At 35.6% G+C, this 12,454-nt stretch overlaps 1 protein-coding gene across 5 annotated transcripts; it reads left to right on the plus strand.

The window, feature by feature from the left end:
- Positions 1 to 1,161: 1,161 nt before the first annotated feature.
- LOC132630032 (uncharacterized) lies at positions 1,162 to 9,701 on the plus strand. Of its 5 annotated transcripts, none has more exons than XM_060345545.1 (10): positions 1,164 to 1,348; positions 4,581 to 4,635; positions 4,936 to 5,033; positions 5,503 to 5,601; positions 5,739 to 5,782; positions 6,626 to 6,719; positions 6,814 to 7,562; positions 8,358 to 8,603; positions 8,701 to 8,757; positions 9,261 to 9,701. In XM_060345545.1, exons 4-10 carry the CDS (start codon positions 5,571 to 5,573, stop codon positions 9,429 to 9,431), a joined length of 1,392 nt encoding a protein of 463 aa, XP_060201528.1. In that variant the 5' UTR covers positions 1,164 to 1,348; positions 4,581 to 4,635; positions 4,936 to 5,033; positions 5,503 to 5,570; the 3' UTR covers positions 9,432 to 9,701. The 5 variants fall into 5 exon arrangements, with proteins under 5 accessions (XP_060201526.1, XP_060201528.1, XP_060201529.1 ...); XM_060345546.1 differs by having other exon boundaries at positions 4,989 to 5,033; XM_060345543.1 differs by lacking the exon at positions 4,936 to 5,033 and having other exon boundaries at positions 1,162 to 1,348.
- The last annotated feature ends 2,753 nt before the right edge of the window (positions 9,702 to 12,454 follow it).

Below are 12,454 nucleotides of genomic sequence, written 5' to 3' on the forward strand. Positions count from 1 at the left end.
ATAAGGTAAAAGATTTTACTATAAAAAACTTTCATTAAAATAAAGAAGAGAAGAGCCTCGGTGCATGCATTTGTTTGAAAAAGAAAAAAAAATGTCTAAAATATGCTATAGGAAAAATGTTGTTTTTTAACTTTTTTTTTTATATAATTTAATATTTTAAAAATATGAAAATATTATCAAACTACCTTTGCAACTAATATAATGTTGCAAAAACAATGCAAAAAATAAAGAATAGCAAGAAAGCAAAAAAAAAAAGGTTGCGAAGTATAAATTTAACGTTGTTTGGGCTCGGCTTAGCACGGACCAAATACCACTAGTAGGTAACATAAGTTTCAAGTTTTGTCCCGTATCCTTGAAGTGTAGCACCCTAGCGGGTAATCAAGTGTAGCGGCCTAGCGGGTAATCATTTTTTCCAAGCAGTGGCGGAGGTTGAAGCCCGGCTCAAGTTTGGCGCCCCTAATATTTATTCAAATCATATATTTATGTTTTAAAATTCTATATGTATATACATAATATATTTAGAACTCAATTATTAACACTTGAAGTCGACTTTTTTACTTCTTTGAATTGCTTGTTCGTATCATTAGTATTATCTGGTTGTTTTCTTTTACTACGTTATCTTATTATCTTGCTGCTATTACTGCTTATTATTATCGTTTATTATTCATGATTCTTTTTCATCTCTCCTTGAGCCGGGAGTCTATCGAAAACAGTCTCTCATTAAGATAAGGTCTGCGTACATTTTATTCTCCCAAACCCCACCTGATGAAGTTATACTGGGTATATTGTTATCGTCATCGTCGTTCTAAACTTTCAAACTTATAAAGTTAAAATTCTAGTTTCGTCCTCGTTTCTAAGTCTCTTCAATCAAACATTATAGTAACACTTTTGAGTAAAAAAAAAAAAACAATTTTCACATTACATTAAAAGAAAGAGAAATAAAGGAAAAAGCTTCTAAGAATGTCTCAACTTTAATGACCTCTATAATTGAAAGCTTGAGTTTGGCCCATACCAAAAAAACAAAAAAGAAAAAAAAAGGTTCCACGTGTCAAAAGACAAAGAGATGTTACAACTCAAGAGTGCACTCACACCCTAGCGGACTCCAAACGCAATATACATTACATCAAACTGACAACAACAACAACAACCTATAACTCCTTTCGATTCCGTCCCATAAATGGTTTTATTGTACCTGCGCCTCTCTATATGTCCCCTTCACTTTCCCCTTTTTCCTGTTCATCATTTTCTCTCTCTCTCTCTCTCTCTCTAACACACACACACACACACTCAATAAATTTCACTGTCTGTATTCTTCACTACAATTGAACTCACTTTACTGATGAATCAGGTTAGTAATTTTGTGTTTTCTTTTCTCTTTTTTATGTTCTTTCTTGTACTATGTGGAATTTGTTGTATGACATTAATGTATGTTTAAAAGGGGTTGTGGAATTTGTGTTTGTTGATAGAAAAATGTAGTCTTTTTTCTTGTATTGTGAGTTAATGGACTTAAAAGGGCACTTGTATGTTGAAATTTTTGCTCAATTTTGGTTGTTTTGCTACCCCTTTTGAGTAATTTGGAGTAATAGTGGTGAAGAAAGAAACCATATTTATATTAATTGAATGACATACATATTCTTTCCTTCTATTTTCACTAAAATTGACTCTCTTTACTGATGAATCAGGTTGGTATTTTGGTTTTCTTTGTCTTTTTTTATTTTATTTTTTATGTTCTTTCTCGTACTTTGATTGTGCCTATGTAGTAGACATTCTGAAATGTATGGTTAAAAGGGGTTGTGGAATTTGTGTGTTTTGACAGAAAAAATGTAGGTTTTTTTTTTTTTGGTATTGTGAGTTAATGGACTCAAAAGGACGCACTTGCATGTCAAAATTTCTGCTCAAGTTTGGTTGTTTTGCTACCCCTTTTGAGTAATTTAGAGTAATAGTGGTGAAGAAAGAAACCATATTTTTATTAATTTAATGACAAGCACACTCTTTCACTCTACATTCACTAAAATTGACTCTAATCAGTTTAGTATTTTGGTTTTCCTTGTCAAATTATGTTCTTTTTTGTACTATGGTTGTGCCTATGTGGAATTTGTGTATGACATTGATGTATGGTTAAAAGGGATTGTGAAATTTGTGTAAAAATGTTTTTTGTTTGTGTTGCAAGTTGCTGGACTCAAAAGGGAACATGCATGTTAAATTTTTGCTCAGTTTTCAGTTTTTTGGTAGCCCTTTTTGAACTTTAGAGTTATAGACATGAAGAAAGGAACCCTCTTTTTATCAATTGAATGACATACATACTCTTCCACTGTACATTTTCATTAAAATTGACTTTCTTTACTGATGAATCAGGTTAGTACTTCGGTTTTTCTTTGTCATTTTTTATGTTCTTTCTAGTACTATGATTTTGCCTATGTGGAATTTGTGTATGGCATTGATGTATGGTTAAAAAGGGTTTGCTGAACTCAAAAGGGCACTTGCCTGTTAAAATTTCATTTTAGTTTTGGTAGTTTTGAGCTTTAAAGTAAATAGAGGTGAAGAAAGGAATCAAGTCACCAACTTTTTATTAATTAGTAGACATCTTCAGTTCTAGAATTTACTTTCTTACTGACAAATCAGGTGTTATTTTGGTTTTGGAAGTCATTAATGGCTAAAAAGGGCACACGCATGTTAAAATTTCTGCTCAATTTTCGCTGTTTTTGTAGCCTATTTGAAGAAAGAAACCATCCTTTTTATTTCTTAGTAGATATTTAAGTTGTGTATGTGCTTAAAAAAACATTTGAGGCTTGCGCTGTCAACAATTGAATGACAGTTAGCGGGAAAATTTACTTGTACATTTTTGAGTTATTTAAGCCTTCACCCATGAGTAAATTACTTGATTAATGCTCAATGACGTATCATAAAATGACATAGAGAAGAATCTATGAAAATATAAGTTATAGATAAATAAATAGCACTGGAAAGAACCTTTTTAAAGTGAATTCCTTCCTTGGCATTATGGAGAGCTTGTATCAATAAAGAAGTCTTGGGGTCCCAAAACAGGATATTTAGGTGTGTCTCGAAATCCTTTCCTTTTCGGGGGACACGTGGTTCAACTTGTTTCCCTATTTCCGTATTTCCCTTTCCAAGACAATCCCTTTGACTTTCTTTTTTGCGAATGAAAGATTAAGGTTGAAAGCTCGGGCGTTTCCCTTTCTGGGTGTTTTCCTTTTTTTTCCAAGACATCCTCTATAACTTCCCTATCGCTGAAAGAAAAGTAAGGTTGGAACCTCTCTTTCGGGAGCCTCTTTTGTTGGGCTGAGTAATGGGACCGCATGTTATTCCATACACATGCTTGAAAATGTTGAATCTAGTTTTACCTAATAAGTTGATTGCTTTGGTATGTGGAACCGAACGACTTTGTAATTCGCTAGGGTTAAAAATGACTTGAGAAAGGTCCTGGTTTTTTTAAAATTTTGTGACAAAGATAGTGGGTTTTCCTCATAAGTTAGAGAAGCATGAAATGCTTAAAATTGTAAAACCAATAAAAAGAATATAGATTGCTAATTACCATTTGAAGTTTTTGTTGTCTCATTTTGAAAATGACATAACAGATTTTGCTATTGGTAGGGTTATTGGTGAATCATGGTAATTCTAGATGAATTGCAATTTTGAAGTTTTTAACTGATTTGATGGTTATTTGGTGCAAAGGCTACTTGATTTTTCTAAGGCTTATTTATTATTTATAAAATTTGTTGCTTGCACCTGTGCCTCGGATGTTCAGGCTAGCCCAAAGATTATAGGACTCTTGTTCTCATTAAAGCTTACAAGTTTGTTGAATATATTCCTTATGCCCATTTTTAATCGCCTCAAGACAGGTGTAGAAGGTTTTCAAAAGTATTTTCACAATAACCCCACTTTTTAAATACTGCCACTTGATGTATGACCTGCCTACAGTGTCCCATTACACAAATGCTTCATCTGTTGTGACTATGTATGTTGTGAGAAATAATGAAACAGGAGAGGAGATTGAAATAAACTTAGAGCCTGTTTGGATGGGCTTAAAAAAAGCAGCTTATAAGCTGGAAACAGCTTATAAGCCAAAAAAAAAAAAAGTTAGTGTAGTCCAACTTATTTTTTGGCTTATAAGCTGTTTTCAGCTTATAAGCTGCTTTAGATAAGTTAAGCCAAACAAACCTAATTAATTTTTTGGGCTTATTTTAAGCACAAAATGGCTTTAAGCTGGCCAGCCAAACACTCAAAAAAGCTGAAAACAGCTTATAGGCAACTTATAAGCCAATCCAAACGGGCTCTTAGACTAACTTACACCTAAATGCTTTTACAGGCACATATTAGACATTTTTATTTAATGTGGGGCATAAGTCCCTTGGGATGTCCCACATTGGTTGAGGGTTGTGTACTTATGTGGTTTTGGACATGAACTAGCTTTTGGTGTTGAGTTAGTCTGGGGTGCCTTTTGTTTACGCCTTTTTTTTTTTTTTTGAAAACTGGTAAATTTTGTTTTTTTAACACTTAATGTGCTGCATCTATGCATATTTTACAAAGAGCGTCTAACATTTGAACATCTCTGTTTGCAGAATTCGGCATATCGAAGTGGTTTTGCTTCTCTAGGAGTCTGGTTTGATGAATCAGGTACTAACTTTGATGCATGTCTACAGTATAATGATTCGAATTGTGGATGCTTTGTGCCGGTGCGAGATGTTAGTTGTCTCATTGTTTAATAGTGTCAAACTACTTGTTACTTCATATTGACTAGTATATCCCTTGTTAATTTGTTTTGTTTTTCCTTTTCTCTTGCTTATGTGATTCAGATACTTTTTTACATTTATGATTGATGTGGATATCCTTTATAGGATTTTCTCGTTGTCTTGCATTACCAATTTGTTATGATCTAAGGAAGTCATTACCGTGTTCTTTCTTGTTAAATCCCAGATGAATATGAAATCTTGGTACACTGACTATTCTGTTCTGGGATTTAATGGCAGCAGGAGTTATGTCTATATTACCGCTCACTTAGATTGACCACAGCGGTAAGTTTGACACCCAAAACTGCATTGGTGTTCTAATAGGTCATTCAGGTTCCACAATATGTGGTTCCAAGCTAATTGTATATGCTGAGAGTAATTATTCAGTTGTATAGCATACCTAGTCAAATATTTTATGTTTAGCCTTTTATATGTCTGATGATAGTATCAGCTATCGGGTTCTTTTATGTGGACTTAATTTTACTCATGCAACAAAAGGAACAAATCTAACTTGAATTAGTGCAGCATGACCATAAAAAAAAAAGGAAAAAGAATCCAATCCTTATGCAGAGTGAATGTCATGTGTTGAGACCAGCATATCTCATAAAAAGAATTGTTCACAATATATCTTTTCTTGATGATTTTTTTGACCTTTTTTTGCGGTATTGTAATTACTGATTCTTAGCTCATATAAGATGAACCTGTGTTTCATGCTTTACAAGATGATACAATTTATGCTGTATGTTGATTTTAGAAACCCGTGATGATCATGCTTCTCTCTCTGGTGTCTTGTGTTTTGATGAGAAGAGGGTGTTAAAGGGCATGGAAAGGAAAGGTATTTTGTACAATATAGGTATGTCATCTCATGTTATTTTTAATCCTTCGGAAGATGTTATTATAATGTAGTCCTTTGTCTTTGACTGTTATATGTGTTCTTTGTCTATAATTATGCTATGATCACTTCTAATAGTTCCTTTTTGTGGATCTCAGATTCCAGTATTGCGCCTAAAAGGGAAAATGAAATTAACCAAGAAGTATGTCACCTTCCCTTTTGGTAAATTGCTTTTTTAGATTATGGAATATGTCTAATCTTGTTTATTACATTTTTGTGCTTTTATTTGCCCTATCTGTTAACACTTTTAGCTCATGTATTTTTTGCTTTTCCTAGTTTTGTTTGGCCCATTCAGGAACTTGATACTTTGTTCATAATTTATGTCATTGTTTACCCCCATTTTAACATATCAGAAGAAAAAGCTGTTATCCCCTGTTTTTTCTTTTGGAAGAGCCTGTATCTTTTTGTACCTTTATCAAGTTTGTCTCGCTGTTTCTTTCCTTTTATGTGTATGAAGAAATTTGTCTCAGTGTCTTGTTTAGCATTTTACCGACCCTCTCTTTTAGATATAGTTACCTCAATTTGATATCATGATTTCTTGAAGGCATGGAAGTTACGGGATATCATCTTCCATGGTACCTTGTGAAAATACATCTTTGTGTAACTGCAAGGAGTATTGCTCCATGGTGCTGGTACTTTTTTGATGAATGTTAAATACTTTGGAGTATCAGTAGTTTAGACATCAAAGAATAAACTTCAAATTGCTTTGACATTCTGTTGTATAACAAATTTGCTATGCCTCCCTTGAGTTGATTTCTCTTTCTTTATTGTTGGAATGCCTAAGTTGTTCTGTTCCTCGCTGAAATTTTTTCGTTGTGGGAATTCCTTCCTGTGCATGTTAGGTTCGGGGGGTGTTTTTTCTTTTGGGGTACCAATAAATGCATTTTCCCTTCTCCATTACTTACGATCTAGGAAACAGAAAATGTTGTTCTTTTAATCATTATTATTTTGAGATCTTTGTCTTTGCTAAATTACCTGGTAACAGTGCCAGGTGCTTGATCTAAAGCGAAGTCACTTTGAAGCTGGGAAAATTCAAGCGCAAAATGATCTCTCCACACCATGTGAAGATTATCTTTTAGGTAAAACTGTTTTCGTAAGTTACGATCTTATTTTTATGACAAAATATTGTATATCAAGAAGAACTACATGTGTTTCTGGTCTTCTTGGAAACAGATATTGAGTTTGCTGAAAGCATCACAAATTTGGATTATGGTTCAAGTAGAGGATTGCTGGACCCTATTTTAGAAAGTCAGATCCCACTATCTAGTTGTGATGATGGAAGTGACACCTGTGGAATGCCATACTCTTCAGGATTAGCTGTGCACGAAGCTCAAAGCCATAATGCTATGTTTGGCCTTACCAATTCAGAGTTGCATGACCTGTCTTGTGACAAATGTGAAAATCAGATTCTAGTGGAGTATAACGCTGTCAAATTCCCTTCTGTGTTCGCTCCAGAAGATATTAGCAATGTGGATGACGTGGCAGGCTTCTTTGCTGAAGCTAATGACAACTTGATTGACCATTCTGCACAAACATCTGATGGAATTTCTTTTATATCCAATGCTACGCGAAATGGGGGGCAAGATTTTGATAAATCCACAATAAGCCCTCCAGTCACTTCTCAAGTAATGAACATTGACACTCCTGTCACTCAAAAGCGGCTGCGCAAGCCTACACGAAGGTATATTGATGAATCCTCAGATCTTAATGCTAGACGTTCTAGGAAAAAAGCAGAGGTTTCTACTTGTGCATCAGAATCAAAGAGTAAGCTTCTCAAAATCAAATGTCAGAAGAAATCTCGTGCAGAATCTATGGAAATGGAATTGTTTCCGGAAGAGTCTTCTTGTAAAGCTATTCAAGTGCCTTTTGCTTCTCTTATGAACGAAGAGTGTGATAAGAGGCCAACATCTAATGCAATACAGGTACACTCCAAAAACTTTTGAAACAAAATGTTTAATAGCATTAATGTGATCAAGCAATGTTCGTGTATGAGCACATTAAACTTGCCACTTGTTAGGTAGTATATAATTTCGGTCGTGCAAGTTAGTTCACAAATAATTGCACCCAAGGGTGTGGCCTAGTGATCAATGAAGTGGGATAAGAACCATGAGGTCTCAGATTCAAATCCCAGCTGAGACAAAAACGCTAGGTGATTTCTTCCCATCTGTCTAAGCTTGCCTTGGTGGACAGAGTTAGCTGGTGGGAGAGTCGAGGTGTGTGCAAGATGGCCCAGACATCACGATTAAAAAACAAATACTCCCTCTGTTTCAATTTATGTGAACCTATTTCCTTTTTAGTCTGTACCAAAATGAATGACCTCTTTCTTAATTTGGAAACAAATTCACTTTATGAAATGATTTACAACCACAAATACTCAAGACTTATTTTGAACCACAAGTTTCAAAAGTCTTCACTCTTTCTTAAATGTCGTGACCAGTCAAATGGGTTCACATAAATTGAAACGGAGGGAGTAACAATTAAGCAACCTCTTTGCTGACAACTTGTTCAAAATAACACTGTGCTTGCGTGAAATTTTTGGGTGGTGGGTGCTAGTAGGTATGTGTACTATTTGAAAACAAAGGGTGATCTTCCATAGCATTGTGTTATTGAGCAAACTGTGATACCCTCCGTACTTTTCCTGGATCTTCTTGCAGCTTTTTAATATATCTGAATCTTCGATTATCATTTTCCTAAACATGAACGTTGTCTCTTTGAAGGTTGTTCCGAAACCTCATAAGGAGGAACCACATAAGGAGGCTACAGTTGTGAAGCCTAAAGATGTTGCTATTGCACCGAAGAATTTGGATCAAGATGGTGCACGGAGAAAGCATCACAGGCTCTGGACTGTTTCAGAGGTCAGAAAGTTGATTGATGGAGTTGCCCAATATGGAGTGGGAAGATGGAGTCATATAAAGAAGCTTTATTTCTCATCATCTGTTCATAGAACACCTGTGGATCTCAAGGTAAGCACAACGAGTCAAGAAAAACCATGCATCATCTGGTGTTTGCATGTTAATGTACCTAAAGTTGGCACTATGCTGTTGCTTAAACTTCTCGCAGGATAAATGGAGAAATCTTCTTAAAGCAAGCTATCTACAGAAACAAAGCAAAATAACGGTTAGTTTTCATTTTTGAAATCTGATTAATGATGTTCGGTGCTTGCTGTGAATCATGAGTCACTATTTTTGACTTAATGCAATGGTTTCTAGAAGTTTGAATCTCGAAAAGCGAAAAGTGTCATAAATTGGGAAAAAAGGAATATTTGTTTTCCCATTTCAAAAAGGGAATATTTGTTTTGAAGATCTTTATTTGTGTTTGTGCACTGGGAGTCCATGTATGAGTGTTGGTGAAATTAGATTGTCGTGTAGTTGAGTATACTTTCCACTAAACTTATTTATTCATGTTTAGTTGCATTTTCGTTTTCAAGTAGCATGAGTTGTACTCATTAAATTAGTAGGAAACTCAACTGTCAAGGATCTATGTCCATATATGAGTTTGATATTGTTTAGTCGATGATGATCAATAAAGAGATGCGGAATGTTACGTTGTTCTTTAGATTTTCCAATTGTTTCAGAGTGCTTGCTTTTCTCATGATGGTGATTGGATTGTCATTGATGCAGGAAAAGGGTAAACACAACCTGTCTTGGCGACCTTTGCCCAAGTCTGTCCTGCATCGAGTCAGTGAACTGGCCAACATGCATCCGTATCCAAGAAACCGGAGGTGCAAGGGTTCTCGTTCTCCCTGTGCTTCATCTTCTCCCGAGCATACTAACAGGACTAACATCCAGTGATGACCCAAACTGTCCATCCAAAGACGTTGAGCTTTCTTTTAGCCAACTCCTATGCATAGTTACAGGAGTAACATTCAGTGGCGAGTTTACGTGCAAACTTGGTTGAGCTCTCTTACACCAACTTGCTGCATAGTTCGTGTATAGGGCAGCTTCATTTCAAGTCAAAAATAGGTTTTCTATATAATCCTCATTACCTCCAGAAATGCATGTCACATCTGTAAACCATTTTGAAATTTCAATTGATACAAGGGATTTCGTTTGTGCTGCCGAGCTGATTTCTCATTTACTTCTAGAGATTTTTGTGCAAGAACTGAAACATAAGGAAATTGATTCATGTAACATTCTTTGCTTCAACCGCATTCATAGGCCGACAGTTTTTCTGGATCGAACTATGGGAAGAAAATAGAAAAGGTAGACTGAGTGGGATCAACTTTTGTATTCCACATTAATGTAGCAACTTGGAAATGGAAGGCTAGCCAAGAGCTTAACCATTTCTTAAGGGGTTGATTGATAGTCTACAGGGTAAGAAAAAATTGGTAAAAAAAATACTACATTGCATATCTCATAAGCACTTCACCAATTGTTGTTGTAGTTCTAGTTTTTGATTAACTAGTTAGACATGAACTTTCAATTGTTATTCAGTAGAAAAGTTATGAAGAAGTGCTTATGACATACAATTTGAGTAGAAGTAAATGAGCCTACAAAGGTCGTGTTTTTTTTGAAAATTTCTTGTCTTACCTTTTACTGATGTCCTACGAAAAATGTCATATAACCAAATTAGTAGTCGGAGTCCGGGTCAAGAGTAAAATATCAGTCATATCCATTTAGTTTCTTACAACTTTACATGCAATGCCATTACAACATATGCTTTTACTCAACTATTCATCATTTGGAGTATGCCAATGATGAGAACTATTCGGTATCTGGAACTCACTGATCGTAATCCGTATTGAAAATTTGCATGATGGATTGATGATAGGTAAACTTAAGAGGTAAAAACACTTCTCATAAGGATTCACAAATTTACATTGAGTAGGTACATTAAGGGATAAAGCGCTTCATATGAAATGGTTCTCCATTCCCGTTTCATATACTGTAGGTGGAAGGTAGTGATACTCCTAACAAAGTTGGAAAGACGAAAACACACAGAGTTCCTAACACACATTACATCAAGCAAACTTGCAACATGCAAGGCATACAAAGTTCAACGTCTTCCGGTATCACCATTATCGCCGCCACCACCACCAGTTGCAGCTCCGCCGGTAGAATCACTTCCCCTTTGATTGTAGTATTCTCTTGGTATGCTATGATGATTGTCTATATCACGATTGGGGTACGTATGCTCTTTCCCAACACCAATTCTCACTCCATTGTCCATTACATGTTCTTCATGTCCTCCTCCTATCAATGCTTTTCTAGGATATGCCACTCCCAAGCCAGAACCAACCATGAAGCTAATCAACACAAACACTACGAATATTTTCATTGTTTAAATTCTGAATCTGCTTCTGGTCTAGGATAACAAAATACAACGCCCCCAAAAAGGAAAAGAAGAAAATAAGGCTTGAAAGTGTGTCTTTGCTATTTGTACTTGACGAGAAGATAATTGTGGAAATTTAGGTTTCAAAGTTGTTAGGTTATAAAGAATTGAGATGTTATGTGGGTTTATGGGGTCTCCACCATAGAATAAAATCATAAGTGGATTTTATGATATTAAAGTTGCACTTCTATTTTTTTCCAATACATCCTTCCAACAAGATGAAAGCAGCCTAAACAGGAAAATCCCACGTGATGAAGTGGAAGTGGCAAGACTTTAGTAAAGTCAACAGAAGCATCATTAATTTGCATTATTAGCTGCCTTACTCTATTATTATAATATAAGGTCAAACAACATTTATTTCTGAGTTCCAAACAAGACCGGGTCCGCTATAAAAAACTTTACAGATCATGCATGTTTCTCTAATAAGGTCAAATTTTGAGAATGGATCATGAATTGACACTCTTTATGGTGACTGTAATGGTTAATTTATCGCAACTCTTCTTCTTTATCTGAACTTCAAAATCGGCAACGTAAGTAAGCTCACATGCAGCGTTACTATTAAGCCCACTCCCTACAAGTACTGTATGCGGAAATTTATAAAAGACAAATTGCTTTATTTTGGCCTAACCCAAATCTTAAAAAACTACGTTTTCTTATAGTTGAAGAAGTGTGATCTCGGACAAGGATTACATTATCTACAGTTTTTGGCACTTAAAAGTTACACACACACACCTTTTTAATATTTTTAAATTATAAGAATTTGAGTGTGCAACTCAAAACCTACATCTGTTTGGATGGTTGTTTCCCGTGGTTCATTAATGTACAGTATAGTATGATACAGTATGATATTATATTGTACTGTACTGTATTAATGAACACAATGTTTGGATATACTATATCGTTTGTTGTGGCTTAATAATATTTGTATTAGTTGGTTTGATTGTATGGTACTGTATAATAAATTGTAAGTTTACCAAAATACGCTTAACTCTTAATTAGAAATTAATTTATATATATTAATAAAACTCAAGTAAAGAATAAAATAGGAACTTTAAAAAATAAGTAGGTAGTGAGTGGGGGTGGGTGGTGTGAGGTGGGTGGTTGTGGGATGAGGGTGCGGGTAGTGGGTGGTAGGGTGGGGATGAGTAGTTGTGGGGTGGGGGTGCGTAGTTGTGAGGGGTAGTGGGTGGGGGTGGTGAGGGGGAAGTGGGTGGTGGTTGGGGTAGTGGGGGTGGGTGGTGGTTGGGGTGGTTGGGTGGGTGGTAGGGTGGGGGTGAGTGGTGGGGGTGGGGTGGGGTGGGGTGGGGTGAGTAGTAGGGTGGGGCAGGGTGGGGTGGATGGTGGAGGGTGACGTATAATGGAGAAATAAAATACGTAACCACGGAAAAATCACCAAATCCCTGATTACAAAAATTGAGACTTTTCATGGTTATATAACTAGGGGATGAACCACGGATTTACAATATCATACCACATAATTTTA

The sequence above is a fragment of the Lycium barbarum genome, chromosome 3 (genome assembly GCF_019175385.1).
Source record: "Lycium barbarum isolate Lr01 chromosome 3, ASM1917538v2, whole genome shotgun sequence".
In the NCBI taxonomy this organism is placed as follows: Eukaryota; Viridiplantae; Streptophyta; class Magnoliopsida; order Solanales; family Solanaceae; genus Lycium; species Lycium barbarum.

Bases quoted from the DNA above. Each gene is read 5' to 3' on its own strand.
- LOC132630032 (XM_060345543.1), top strand. The intron at 5,783-6,625 runs GTATGTCACCTT...ACCTGGTAACAG, and splicing joins AAAATGAAATTAACCAAGAA to TGCCAGGTGCTTGATCTAAA. The intron at 8,604-8,700 runs GTAAGCACAACG...AACTTCTCGCAG, and splicing joins GAACACCTGTGGATCTCAAG to GATAAATGGAGAAATCTTCT.